Source organism: Passer domesticus, chromosome 3 (genome assembly GCF_036417665.1).
Source record: "Passer domesticus isolate bPasDom1 chromosome 3, bPasDom1.hap1, whole genome shotgun sequence".
Classification (NCBI taxonomy): Eukaryota; Metazoa; Chordata; class Aves; order Passeriformes; family Passeridae; genus Passer; species Passer domesticus.
This window is the reverse complement of record NC_087476.1, coordinates 34,775,143-34,790,634: the sequence shown is the minus strand read 5'-3', so window position 1 is coordinate 34,790,634 and position 15,492 is coordinate 34,775,143. Positions and strand designations below refer to the sequence as shown.

The window sequence follows — 15,492 nt, the reverse complement described above, 5'->3', positions numbered from 1 at the left end:
AGAAAAATTATTAAGATGGCACTCTTCTGAATGTTGCTAATTAATAACAAGCCTTTATTGGTGTCATCTTCAAAACAATAAGTCTTTACATTTTGCTGATTCACTTTGTTGGTAGTTTGCTTTTTGATTTTCGTTTTGTTTGGGATTCTTCTCTGTATTTTTGTCTGGCTTTGAAAGCTGGATGAATCCTTATAATTAGACATTCAAGTTACCTATCCTAAACAAAATTTGTAAATGTAAGTGCATGAACATAAAGGGAATGATGTATGTTTCTTGGTTTGCAAAAGTAGTATAGAGAAGTTAGATGTATTAAAAGTGTTTGAACCACCCCAAGCATCTGTATTTTGTCACTCTCTTGATTAAGCTAAAAAATGTAATATATTGAGGTAGCTACACTCCTGCTAAGTAAAGGGGAAAAAAACTATAAATATCTCCAACTTCTCTGAAGCATTGCACTGAGGCTAAACTTGTTCTTTAGGGTACTGTGTAGGCTGCCATGAGTACTGCTTGGGCTCTTCTTAAAGAGTATTGTTTGGCCACCTTTTGTGATTTATTATAAGCACTTATGGCTGGACCTTTAAGTAGGTTTTAGAATGTCTTCTCTTATGGTTTTTGAGAGCAAGAAACTTCTGAAACTTTGGTTGCAGTAATCTATTTTTGTAGCTTCCGCTTCCCATTATCCATCAGCTGTATTTCAAAGTGTAGGGTATTGTAACATGTTTCTTGATGTGTGACAGGATATGTGACTGAGATTTTAGCCATGTAGCAGCTGTGGATCATGAAGAAGAAACTGTAGTCATTAACTCTGTGGTGCCTGAGGGGGTCAGTTGTGTAGGGAGCTTAATGGTCTACCTGAGCCTTTTCTGTGAGTCAGTAAGGGCTTTTATAGAAAGTAGATATCAGGAGTTTTAGGAGATTTCTTGTGAGATTTCTTCTGCAAATTATATTAATAAAATACATGAGATTTCTCAGATTTCTTTTCTTTCTGACTATTGTTTGTATGTTAAAATATTAGTGATTACATGCAGGACAATGTGCTGAAGTCCTAAACGATGTTGGATTCTTCAGGACTATTGTTTTCTCAATAGGCAAATGATTAACTTTTTCAAGAAATGCCACTGGCATGCAGACAACCATTTGTTTTCAGTTTTACTGTGTAAAAGAGTTATGCATGCTAAAATTGTGTCTGATGAAATGTTCCTCCAAAACCATGGTTCTGAGTGTCTTCCAAGTTCCAACTCAAATTACAGGCATTTGTGGAACTGGCATTGTCCCTATCCCTCCAGACAGATGTTAACATCAGGAGAGGTCTCTCAGACTATTAAACATAATGCAGAATATTTATCTTGCTGTTTTGCTTTGTTTTGTTTTCTTAAAATGCACAATGAATTACCCTCCCTGTTCTCCTTGCTAACTCTGCTAGATATGGTTCTAGCTAGCAGGTCGAATCATAGAATCATTTAGATTTGAAAAGACCTATAAGATGACTGGGTCCCACTGTTAAGCCAGCTCTGCCAAGTCCACCACTAAACCATGTCCTGAAGTGCCACATGTACTTTTAAATACCTCCGGGGATGGGAACTCAACCACTTCCCTGGGCAGCTTGTTCTGATCCCTGAGAAGCTGTTCTGTAAAGAACATGTACTTCATCCATGGTGACAGTGCCCTGTTCATAGAAAGCATTCCATTATTTTCAGATTGCCACAATTAACACAGGAAATGGATCTTTCTGTACTTTTCCTCAGTATTTTTCCAAGATTAGAAGTTATTTCCCCTTCATCCTATGTGCCTTAGTTATGAGCTGCTTGTGACAGCTGCTACTTGGTGCATAAGTAAATGTAGATTTAAAAGAAAAACCTTTTGAATCCCTATGGTGGTGATACACAAGCATGGTACTACGAGAACTCTGGTGCTTTAAAGATCAGTCTAACAAGGAATTTATTATGTTAGTTTTGAAGCTAACTTTATGTAATGGAAGATGTTGGCACAATTGTATGTTTAGAATTGAAAAACTTTTTAGATGTTCATTTTCTAGTATGAAAAACTATCAAGCTAACTTGCTAGCTTTGAAAGCAGTTTTTTCTTTTTTGAATTATCGTACTTTCATAAACAACATCTAATCCAATCCTCAAGAAAATATCTTCTTTTCTCCTTATGAACAGGGTATGACTCATGATGGCTATTCTCTGAAACATATTTCTAATAGTTTTTAGAAGTTAAACTGGCTGAAAATAATCAGTGTAAGCTGTTTGACCTGAAAAAAGGTTCCAATGGCATTTAAATTTCAGGGAAATAGCATTATTTTTTGCTTTATCTGTTGGCTAGCAAAGTTGTGCTTGAGGTATGTTTCACTACTCAGCTCTTCCTAGGTCTTTCCTATTTGGAAACTGTCATAAAGATCAAGGTGCACTGAGCAGTTTTTGCCTGATTTTCCAAGTAAATTTACTGCAAGATTTTTTTTTATATCAGTGGTAACTTACTGAAAAAGCTTTGTTATTGTTGTGTGAGTCTCTTATACTGTGTACTGGTTGTGGAACAAAAGTCAAATTGCTCTGAAACATATATAATTCATCTGATGTCAGATGTGTTATTGCTTTAAAATTTTTTAAATTTTAGTATTCAATATCAAGTATGGAAATATATTGTTAGCCTAGATGTAGTGTGTATTACTTGTAGTTTTCAGAGCCCACTATTTAAGTAGAGAGGTTCAGGTGTCATTGTGAATTTGAGTTTGTTTCAAAAGGAACCTCTTGGGCATATGCATCATTAATGGACCACTGGCTGTAATTAGTGTTATGTATTTCAAGTGCTCAGAAATCTTGAATTACACTTAAAAATCATAAGAAATTTTCTATAAAAGTATAATTTCTATAAAATATTTTATCATTCCCAGAATTTTGAAGTTTAGCTATGAGAGTGACTCAGGTGTATCTAGAGACTCACACCAGAAGGCAACACTGCTCTCTGCCCCTGCACCATCGACAGCCCTTGAGCTCTTCATCCATCACTTGGTTCCACAAACTGACTCGTGGACACAAGTGAGTCATGCCCCAAACACAAATGCATTGTCTGACTTGGAAGAGGCATCAGTCCCTTGAAAAACCAAGTGCATCTTGCCTCTTGCTGCTGCAAATTTCTGTCTTTGGATTGTGCACTTGGTGCTCCCTTGCTAATGAGGGCTCACATAACCAGACAGTTGTGTATCTCAGGTATGTTTGTAAATGTTACCCTCAGGAGGCCGAGTGCTCTTTAGCTTTGCGTGCTCACTCACAGCAATGTGTCTGACTTCCTGGAAGAGCCCTTCTGGTAGCCATGGCACGGGATGGAGGGATGAGGCAGATGGTGCCGTGCGAGGGGGCTGGAGGCTGGTGCCCCTGGGCACACAGCCACAGCCTGCCCGCAGCACTCGCACACTGGGGCCTTTATGTAGTGCCACATACATGCGCCGGAAACATCCCACAGAATGTCCTTGGCACAGCCTGGCTTTGTGCAGTCTTGCTTGGGGATGGGCTGTGGTAATTTCATAGCGTGTTACAAGATTCCTTCATGAGGCATTCTTTCCAGCCATTAGAGGGATTTTTATTTTGTTGTTAAAGTTCGCTGGAGCTGACAGTTTTTCAGCTGGGCAAGGCTGTCTGCATGCGTGGGAAATCACTGGAATATAAGCGACAAGGTTCAGTGAGCATTCGAAGCTACAGCTGGTAATTCCTCTTCAGGTTAGAAATGAGTAAGATCCCTGAGCAGAAGCAAGCACAGGAAGTAAAGGTCACATTGACACTTTAATAACCTTATGAAATTAAATAACAAGTTGAGATTAATAAATGAAGCCTGTCTTTAAGGAAAAATAATTTAAAAAGTCTAGTCCAGGTGTGCAAATCTGTAGTATCATTATACATACATGAAAGAGAATATATTCTCTGTATTTTTTACCACAACCTTAAATTCTTTTAAGCAGCATTTTTAAACACCATAACTATTTTTCTGTTACATTAGGATATTGCTTTGCCAGAGTTTTAATAAATTTTTATATTTTGAACTGCCTCAAAAATTCATAATACTCTTTGTTAATAATTTTATTATTCCACAGAAGTAATTATTTTCAAGCACCGCATTCAAGACTGATTACAAAGGAGCACTATGAATGTATTATCTTTTAAACTCGTGATTATTGAAGGTCTAGAATTTTCTCTGAACAGACAAAGGACAATTTTCAGTGATGTTTTTAGGGTTAGAGGTGGGAAAATAGTAATTATAGTATGGCCATATCTTTGTCTCTAAAGAATTGATAGCCACTTGATTTTGGGAAGGTGAGCACACTCAAATGTTAAAACTCATGTCCGTTGTGTAGGGTTTTTCCTCCTTTTTTATAGCTAGAATGGCCCATTTTTGACATTATATTTTGGGATCTTTTGTGACATCCTGTCCTGTGGAGGAGCCCGTGGAGGAAACTGAGAGACAAAGAGAGCTACTACCCTGTATGCCAATACCTGTTTTTTTGGAGATACAAATAATACTAATACTAGATAAAATATCAGCTGAGACTCCCAAAGATGAGCTCTCCTTCTTTTAGGGAGAAACAGAGAGTAAGGCTCCTTTTTTCCTTGTAAGAGGCCCCTTGCTAACATTTTCAAATGTGTTGATAAAGGTCTGGTGTTTAGATAGGAGGGGCTGTGATTTCTTAGTGAATATGTCATATGGCTAGTGTAATTCAAAGAAAACAAAATTTCAGAAAAAATCTTTAGTTCTTTGATTATGCAACTTATTTTGCAAAGTATTCTACACCCTCAAACCCAATTACTAGCATTAAACTCATCCAAAGTTCACTTAGCACTTGGAAACACAGAATTTGTTACACGTTTTAAGGGCATCATCCTGTATTTCAGGTTTCAAAACAAGCTTATTCAAAGAAAAGGAAAGGCTTTCTAGTCTAGTATAAGCTGAAGTCTTACACACTCTTTTTAATGCTGTGAAAAACACTTTGCAGCTGTAAGAAGTTCTTGAAGGACAGAAAATCATGATTCAGCGTGTTAATGCTTACAAACTGAACGTTTAAATGAATGCAGATTGATTACTGGATAATGAGTATTGATGGAAGCTGAAGTTAAGTCCAAAACATTGGCATGTTCCTAACTGGCTAACTGTTTTTATTGGAAAAAGTTTCACATCAAGAGAAATTTCAGTCTTGTGGAACAAAAATAAAAGTTTAGAATATGCAACTTTTCTGGAGAACAGAAACCCTCCTTTGCGCACCAGCCCTTCCCCAACCTGTTAAAAGTGAGACAAAAAGTTAGAAAAATAATTTAGAGTGTATTAATGTAAGAAAATATTAAGACTTGAAAAAGCAGTGGCCTCTCCCTGGTGTTTTTGGTAACTGTGTGCCCTTTTAGATGAACCATGCTCTGAAATGTGTTTAATTTCTGGCATGTGGCATGTCTTTGTCCCAAAGCTTCAGATGTCCCATGCAAACACAGTCCTCTTTTAGTTCTGTAACTGTGGCTCTAGTGCAGATCATTTCCCATTGTAGAGCTGCTGGAGGGTTTTGGCATTTTACTGGCGGGGGGTTAGTTGCTACTCTGAATCATTACCATACACCAAACACTGTCTAGGTAGCACTGATTCTGAACTATCAGTTCACAGGTTCTGAACTATCTCTGCTCCATCTTTGTCAGTGGAAAGACTCAGGGTCTTGCAGATGTTCCCCTACAATTTTCCATGAAGCTGTTCACTGAAGTATTTATTCGTTCCAAAGAAACATCTCAGTGCCAAGTTTGGGAATAAATTACATTTCAGTATGTTTATGCTCAACTGATGAAATATTTAAATGTACAGTTTTCTGTTTCTCACTGGTTTGGCTTTTGTAGCTAAATTAGAGCCAGGTGCACAGCTCAGCCTTGCTTGAACTTTGATGGTTTGCTGATCTCTTTCAGTAAGATGGCATAAATGAATTGCCTTTTTCTTAAAACCCCCAAAGGTCATTACAGTTTTAATGTGCTCGGATAGTGCTTTAAAGAACTTGTTATTTTGCACATCTAATTCTAAATAGATCTACCTGATATTTCCACTACCACTACTAGAACTTTAAATAAGAAGCTCTTTATTCTTAGAAAACACTATTTCTGTTAAAGCTTGAATATACCACATTGGTAAACCTAAATGTTTCAGAACTCTTTTTTAGTCTTAGAATAAACATGTCTAAAAATAAGCTGGCATCAACTTTTTCAGTGTCGTGTGATATGCATAACAAACCCACTAACCTGGAAAAATGAGTTATGTTTTGAGGGAGATTTGATTTCCAAAAGAACAAAACAAAGTTTAAGCTTTGACAACAAGCTAGGTCACAAAAGAAACCCAAGTCATTGAGGGAAAGTACCTAATCATCATGTCAGTTTGACATACTCGATTGTATGACGGAACTTCTTTTTTTGGTAATCTGTTTTGAAAGCCATGAAATAGTTGGTAGCAAATGTTAATCTCTCAAGATGTGTGAACCCTCTAAGAAAAACAAGCACCATGGTCCTGGTTTGCATGGTGTTGACCTGAATAAGGGGATAATGTGCTTAAGCAGCTTATTCATTCTTCAGTGGCCTTTGGAAAGGGAGCGGCTCCACAATGGTTCGCCGCTCAGGGCGCAGACGTGACCACTGTTCTTTTCACTTGCTGAATGTTTCATTCTTTTGTGTCCGCCACGGGTTTCTTCATACGTTGCTCCAAACAGGACCATGAAGGAACTTTTTGGGGCTATTTCATGTCAAACTGTAACGTTTGTTAAGCAGAATGCACTGAGCTGTAAAGGAATTCTGAACTCTGAGTATGTAGCTGGCCAGGCTTTTCATTGGAGATGTGTCACTGAATTAATTGTCTCTGTGAGACTTCCCAGGCTACAGGTTTATAAACACTCCAGAAACACTTTAATAATTGTTTTAAATATTTCACATTAAATTTCAGCATTGAAGATAGGTGAATAAACTCAAGCAGTAGTCCTGTAAATGAAACTGCATTGGAGTTCTGAGTTTTTGTGTTGACTATAGATTTAAATGCTCACAGACATTTCTATTTTCTATTAAAAATTTCATGAAAAGTGCAGAAGTAGCAAGAGGACTGTAAGAGCCTGTGTATGTTTAAAGGCGGACCCATGGTTGGTTTAGCACTTTTTGAACAGAGTAATGTGATGCCTGTTTCTCTTGAACTTTCACAGAATCACTGCCCATCTAAACTGCCTTCTTGAGGGAATCAGACTGATTCAGTCTGGCTGCAAAGTGTTTTAGAAACATGTCTTCAGAATTTAAAAAATAAAGGGACCAAAAAATAATTTTTTTGCACTTTGAGCATTGTTTTATAAAATGAGAAAACAGACATTGCTTAATGAAAAGCTTGTGGAAACTCTTTGAAAAGAGCAAATCAGTTTAGGAAGAAAAATTAGGGGAGTTGGAAAGGGATTAAGTTCTTTACTCTGAATTGGACAGTGGAACATGCGGTATCCATGCAGAAGACATGGAATTGCAGAAGCCCACTGGCATGGAAAACTGCAGCAATGGGATTTTAGAAGTGAGATTGCTGTTTTTGAGTCCTACTGTGATGTTCCTGAGGGAGGCTCCTGAGGCTTGGCAGTTCTTCTTTCCAGCCTTGTGTGCTCAGTCTGGTGAGAAGTGTGAGACAACTCATATGGGCTTTCCAAAATTGCCTGAAGATTTCCTGTTGTTAAAAAGTTAATTTGCACTTTGTGGGAATTCATCTCTCAGATATATAAATTTATCCTTGATTTTTCAGGTTTTCTTGAGGTTGTTTATTTTAACTAGACCAACTCAAACTGGAAATGAAAAAATAATTTCAGAAATAATTCTTGACTATAAAGTTTGAAGTGATTATATCAAAACAAGAGACTATACAAAAGAGAAAATTATGTTGACAGATATCAGATCAAACTCTTGCCAGTTTTTCCTGCAATATCTAGAATAGGTACAGAATTATTATTTTGATTTTGCTGCTAGACTATATAGGATAATGTGAATACACAGGCAAAATTATTTCTGAAAAAAATGTACGACTTAGACATGAATGCTACAGTGTATTGGTGAAGGGAATAAATAAAATACAGTGTAATGATGTCACCTTCACTTACAAAGTAATTTTAATTTTGAGCTTTATTCGTGTTTCACTTCAAAAAGCTGAACTAACAACTTCTAAATAGCCGTAAGTAATGTATTACAAATTGTTCTGAATTGGTGATTAATTTAGCAAGTTTTATTTACAAGAAAATTCAGCTTTTAAACCTGCTTGAATTTTTCAAACATTCTAATCTTATTCCTTTACATCTTTGTGGAAGTGGAGAGAAGAAGCTGGGATGGGAATGTAGGCACTTCTCTAAAATTGAGAAATCGTATTTCTGTTTCCCAGTCTGGGTCAAGGAAGAGAAAGCTTTCCAGACTTTTTGCTTCATTTTGCATTCTAAAGAGTCTCTCTTGGAAAGGCAAGTTGGTCTGTATTTTTCTATACAATGTTTTTCTAGTTAAAGCTGATGTACAAAAAATTTCTGCCACCCTGTTGAGTTTACAAATTGTTTTTGGGTGAAAAATGTTTAGTCAAGCTTCTGACCTATTCTGCAAGCTGTTTGGGCATGTGTGGGAGGATTGCACACTATATACAATGGGGAAGTTAGCTTATTTGTTTTCAGAGGCATGTGAGAAATAATAACAGAGTGTCTTTATACCTGAGTTCCTGGGAAAGCCAGTGGAGGTGTGACACGTGCTGTGGGAAAATACAAATTTAGCAATTAATAAGTTATAATTTAGAAATAAATCAGGCCTTCTAGTAATGAAGACATGGAGTGATACAGGCTTAGTGTTTTTATGGGAAGTATGGATCATAAAGCTAAAGAAGAAAGAAGTACAAGATTTAAGCATAGACAAATTCAGAAATTGTATCCAAGTGATGGAACATGGATGGCTGAAATGAAGAATTCTAGAATATAAACTGATAATCTAATAAGTTTGGAAGGAAAAGAGAAACGGTTGGTTATGTTTTGGCATATTAAATTTTAGAAAACTGCACTTTTTCTGGGTATCAGCTCATCAACACAGTTGAAATGATGCATGCTGGGAGAGATTTGTGAAACATTATGATGAAATTAAGGGATATGGCTTTTTTACAATGTCAGAGTACTTTGAGGATATAAAAGAAAAATTGAAAATTATTTATTAAAGCTTTAAAAGATACTTTTGAAACCTGAGGTTTCAGAGTAAACTTTATTTTTTCACTTGGTAACTATACACTTCCTTTGAGACTAGGGTATCTCTTTTCCTTTATAAAATGGGTGTTTCTTTAATCTCTTTGTTTCTTTGGTCTTAATGTAGAGGTGGATAAATTGATATGTACTTCATATGCTTCAGTTAATCCTCAAACACTGTATTTTTGTCCCCTTCTTATTAACTAAGAGTGTATTATGGTAACTTGCTCATGTAATATTTCAAACTTTTTTTTTTGAACAGACATTGCTGAATGATCCTTTGTATATTGGGCTGAGACACAAGAGAATTAGAGGTCAAGCCTACGATGATCTTCTTGATGAATTCATGGAAGCTGTGACTGCAAGGTAAGTGATATATCTGTGCTACTTATTGAGGAATTCCACTGTGAACTCCATCTTGAGAGAAATAAAGGTCAGTAGCTTATGAAAAGACAACAGAGTTGTTAGGTGCCAGATAATTTTTTTTGAGCATAGTATTTTATGAATTTATAATTGCCTTAGGTATTTACCTTCAATATTGCAGTTTCATTACTTGTATGGGCAGTAAAATTCATCTGGATATAACTAGTCTTTCAAACTTCCTTTTCAAGATTTATATTGTTAAATATTTGCCTTATAATTTTCTGTGCCTAGTGCTGTGCCTACATGATCTCTGTCTCTGTGATTTCATACACGAGATGCGAGCAGCCCTAAAGAAGTTGTCATACTTGGAAAGCCCTGCCTCTGCCCCCACCAAACCTATGACAGGACTAACTTTTCAGTGTTTTAATTTTAAATGTCATGGTATTCGTACCACGTCAGGTCTTTCACTGCTTCTCTTTTTATATACAGAAAGTAGTTAAATTTATTATTAGACTGTGATGCATGAAATAGTTCTCCTTGTCTTATAACACATTTGGTCATAGTTTCCTTGTTTGTTAAAGTATTTTGAGTTCTAGCTCTGCCTTCAATGTGTATGTCTGAAATAGCTCAGCTGCCAGGATCATTAGAGGAATGTGTTTTCTGCATGTGCCTCCCAAAGGTGAGGCTGAGCTGTGGAACCTGGAAATACTTTCCAGCTCTTCAGTCTTGCCTTGTGCCCCACCTGCATGTGAGACCTTACCTGGACATACACAACTTCTGTTCTTTCTTCTTGGTTGTTGTGCAAAAGAAACTTGGTCAAGAAGTGGTATTAATTTCTGTGCCTGAAACCCATATTCTTTCATGTACTACTCATACTCTTCCCCATCATCCCCACTGCCACTCCTTTGTTCATAATCTCTTATGGAAGTTGCTGCTGTGGCTCTGTCCTATTGTATGTTTACTACTCTGCTGAATAACACTGCAGATAACATTGATGAACCCTTCTAACAGAGTAACCTCCCTAAAAGAATGTTTAGAGCACTAGAAATTGCTCTGTGGTCTGTGTTTTGAGAATCTCTAGCATAATGCATTCTCTAACTTGCCCTTTCTTTAAAATGAACCACTGTTCTTCATACTAAAGGAAATAATCAGAGTCAAGCAGAAGATTATCTCAGTAATGTTTGAAGGTCTGGTTGACATGCACTTTTTACTTAAACATCTTTAAAGCTCTGTAATTTTGAGCAATTTGTGTTTGCTTGACCTTCAGAAAGATCACTTTGTTCTCAGCTAAATCTGTCATGGTCAGCAGTGGTTGAAGTTCATGTTTGAAGTGGAACACTTAAAAATTGTAATTCCAATTTTGCATGGTTTACTCGTGAATTGTTTTGCCTGTAGTGTGACAGGCAAAACATTATGATACCCATTTACAAAGGTGAAGGGAAAAGTGATGTAGTGAAATCCAAATTGAATCCAATTGCTCAATAATTTTACATTTCCTTAAATTCAGATTTGTGTTTAAAGTGCTGCTGGCAGACTTGGCACTTACAGCTGATTCTGGCATAGCAGGTCTGACTATTAAACATGCAGGTCATGATTCCCTTTACAAACATTGTGGTGATCTAGGTAATTGTATACTTTGGTTACATGATAGTTATTTTTTCCTTACGAAAGTTTCTACTATGTTTTTCCTCTTTTCACTTTTCTTGGCCTTCTGCTGTCTGTTTCACTGAGGGAATATTTGCTTTGCTAATCTTAGATGCATGTTTGGTCTGTTAAATTTTATGTTAGTCATATTTATTGTTATTGCCGTGGTGCTCCAAAAGAAGCTTTCTTATTTAGCACTGCCTAATCAGTTCTGGGAATGGGATAAATTCTGGTGAAATCTGCTGTCATGGTGTTTTTAGTATGTCTCCAAGACATACATAATCATGAATATTGTAAAGCACGAGGCTGTCGTGTATTTTTAATAAGTCTAAATTAAAGATAGAGTGATGATAGATATTTTCAAGTCAGAAAGCTATGTGAAATACCTATTTTGGATCTTTTTCATCTTCATGATTCTCCAGAAAGGCCAAATGCTAACAGAAGTGAGAGCCAGGTTTTAGCAGCATTGCCTGGGAGCAAGAAGGAGTGGGCAGCAGTACAGGGTGGTGCACTCTGTACAGGCTTTTTATTGGCTTCCAGGGAACTTTCCTAGATGTCATCTTGAATGATTGTTAAATTTTGAAAATCTATATTTTTATAAATTTATAAATTTTTATGCAGCATAATTTATAGTGTTTCATGTTGAAATGTCACCTTTATACAATGAATGGCATGATAATAAAGAAAATACTTTATATAAAGGTATAGTTTCATCAACTGCAATACTTTCCTCCTTCTCAGCCTCTGCTGATATTCACCCTAAAAAAAGTTCCACTTATGAAACGAAATTGTTTATGAAATAGTCAGGATTAAAAGAAAAGGAAACCCCAAACCAACAAACCCAAAACGTAAACTAATCATTACTAAAAGGTTTTGGTACAGTATCCAGTGTGCTATCATGGCAGAATGGAACTAGTACATTATGATTTTTCCCAGATGAGGGAAGGCGGAAACATACGGAAAGTATCTGGATTTCTGGTGACAAAAATCCAGTGAACAGCTTTTATTTATTCACATACATACACATTTATCTGTTTATTTATTTATTACTAGTGCCAGCAGCTACCTTCTCTGAGGGCAGATACTATAATTTCTCTGGGCATTACCAGGTGGTTCTTGCTTTTGTATCAGTGTAGTAATTTAGTGGAACAAAAATATTCTAAGTGGCAGGAATATTTTATGACAGGAGAAAAAGATGGACAGTTGTCTTCATCAGTGAAGAACATAATACCAACTGGAATTCAGAAACGTTTGTTAAGTTTCTGCCCTGTGGAGAAATGGGTCATAAAATATTTTATACAGACATGTAAATTTTTCCAAATGACAAGTTGTTCTTAAATATCTATGTTTACAGAGGAAACTCTGAGAGGAGGGATTGCTAAACAACACTTTGGTAGCTGGGATTGATCCACCAAAGCTTCCTGTGTAACCAGAGAAAATAACTCTGTTTTTATTCCAGTTACTCTTTCTTTTCTGCTTGACTGTGATGATGCAAAGATAAATATATCAATGGCCAAGAGGTATTCATGTACAACAGTGAAAGGATTATGGAAATGCTTGAGGGGAAAATATGTAGAATGGAGACGGAACAAGAAATGAAAGGAGAGGAAAAAAGCATCTTTTCAATAACAGGGACTTGAATTTCCTTGTCTAATGCAAGGAGGAGATTTAAAGAGTGTGGAAATTTTTTTTTCCATTTCAAATGATATTTCATTTTCACAAATCTGGTAAAGTTGACTCCACCCTGAACCCTCATCAGAATGTCAGAGTAGGGAAGAACAGCATCCTACCAGCTTGCTTTCTGCTTCAGATCACCCCCAACAGAAGTCATTATAGTGGGCAGGGAGAATACTGACTTGCACCTCTGGTCTATGAACAGATAGGAAACTTAGAAAATGGAAAGAATCTGTTGGAATTTCCATACCTTATTTCCTTGCCTACCTACCACAACCCCAAAGAGCTGGATGGAATTATTCCTCTGTTAGGACCTAAACCCTGTGGATTTGTGATGTGTATGACCAGCCCCGTATCACTGAGATTCTTTCTCTCTGTGTGCAATGGTAAGTTTTCATTACACTCCAAGATACAAATAAAAGCGGTGGACCGTTGAAAAGTAATGCCATGTGTTGTTTACGTTCTCTTCTAAAATGATATTTTGATTAAATCCTTCCCCATTCTTTTTATATGCTTTTCTCAAGTTTGTGAGCTATAAACCAAGCTGCTGACAATTGCAATTCACTGTGTTCCATCCTAAATTACCATGATGTAGTCATTATTCCTCATTTGCCTGATTACATTATTCACAGATGGTAGCAGTATTTCATTTCACTTCATGTACTACTTTAAAGCAGTGTTTTATGGTAAATATGGTTTAGCTAACTTTGAGAACAACTGTAAAAGCAATATGTCCACAGAATCAAAATAGAAAAATATTTTAATAGCTGTTTTCATTTAGTAGATTACACTAGAATATAGTTCAATTTGTGACTAAATTAATTAATACAGGCCTTACTTTTGGCAAGAGACTATACTGGCAAGAAGACAACTTAAAAGGTGCATATAGCTGTGCATTATTAAGGGAGTGGTTGGACCACATGGTCATTCTGACAGTATGTCCAAGCACATGTTATGGGAGCATTGGTGCCTCTGTCCTCTTTTGCACTGTAGTGGTGCAAGACCAAGACTTACATCGTGCCTCTATGTTCCCATATTGATCAAGCTAAAGTGGCTGTCAGAAAGTGTGCAGAAGAAATGCTGCTGCAACAACTCCCTCCTATGGCAGACTTAGTGAAGATCCTTCTGTACAGAGATTTTTTCCCCTCATTGGGACTTAGGCCCTTTGAAGCAATTTTTCAAGTCTGTGACTACCTGCTCCTTCCACCATGCTGTAAATATTAACTTCCTAATGTGGATCACTGTGGACAGCAGGAAGTGAGAAAGGTGTGTCCTTTGGCAGTGCCTGTAGGCTGCCTTGACTACAGCTACAATTGCTCTTTGAACCTACTCTCAATTCCTTCCTGTGCTTACAACTGAGTCTCATTTCCAGTCATTGATGGGTTTGTGTTCTTCCTGAAACTACCTGGGTCCAGGCTTCCTTGCCCACCTAGACTCCCAGGTGGACTTTTTTATACTCACAAGATAAGACCATTCAGAAGGCTCCTTAGCTTGTTTGACTATTAAAAAAGGCTCTTGGACTGAAAAAAAACCACATTGTGGTTTTAAACAAGGAACTGTTTCTTTGGATAATGGACAGTGGAAAACTCAAACAGTTTCATAATCAGGGTTTATTTTGTTATAATAGGTCAAGCAACTTTGATGGTTTGCCTGAGGAGAATCTGTAAATTTTGTGATTAACCATGATGACTTGTAACTGATTCCAGTTTGCGACGTTTAAATTGTCAATAGATGATGCCATCTACAGGAAGCTTGTTGAGGAACTCTGAATCACTCCCCAGGCTGCAGTGCTTAGTGGGGTACCCTGCTTGGAATTGTCCTCACCTGCCTGTGTAGGAGAAAAAGAGAAGTAAACTAACTGTACTGTATGCATCCCGTGATGGGATGTCTGTGTGCACATTTGGCACTCCTTCAGTTGCCAGATCCAGGGAACTCTGACATGGAGGAAAGAAGACTTGGTAGAAGACATCTGCTTTTGTGTGTTCTGTTATATAAGGGGGAGTAGGTTAATTAATTCACTCCTAGTATAAATATCTTTATAAATGCATCACAAAAAGAGGAATGTAGGCAAGCAATTTTGTTGGTTGGCTGGTTGGTTGGTTTGGTTTTGTTATTTAGTGCCTTGTATCCTTCTTCTTCCCTTTCCTGTTGGTTCATTTAGTGGTTAAATCATATACGGTTGCTGGAAATGTTACAAATATATGCTCTACAGACTTCCTGGATGCAGTAAGTTGTATAAGGAAAAGTGAGTCTGTCAGTGAAGCAAAATCATAGCAGGATAGACAGAACCTAATCACATCAAGTTTATTTGCAGAGAGAAACCTATTAGTGTTTGTGGTGCAAGACTTTAGAGAAGTTCTTAGCAAAGATCAGCAGAGGAGCCTTGAAGAAATAAAACCTCATTCATCCTTTAAAGAAAACAAAAAGTAACACAATCCTCAAATATGGTACTGAGAGGGAAGGCTGTTCTTTTGGGATAACATAGAAAAAGTGGAGGAATATTTTAGTATTTTTAATATGCCTCTTGTACCAAAACTGAATCTGCAGCTCAAATTGGATGTATTCATGTATTCTAATAATGCTTAATT

General features: G+C 36.9%; 1 protein-coding gene across 5 annotated transcripts in view; it reads left to right on the top strand.

Annotated features, from left to right (window-relative positions):
- The window catches only part of ME1 (malic enzyme 1), a 154,033-nt gene that overhangs the window by 76,710 nt on the left and 61,831 nt on the right, over positions 1 to 15,492 (top strand). For all 5 annotated transcript variants that reach the window (XM_064412539.1, XM_064412540.1, XM_064412541.1 and 2 more), the window contains exon 6: positions 9,486 to 9,589. In XM_064412539.1, the coding sequence (XP_064268609.1) occupies positions 9,486 to 9,589 (104 nt within the window). The remainder of the gene's footprint in view (positions 1 to 9,485; positions 9,590 to 15,492) is intronic.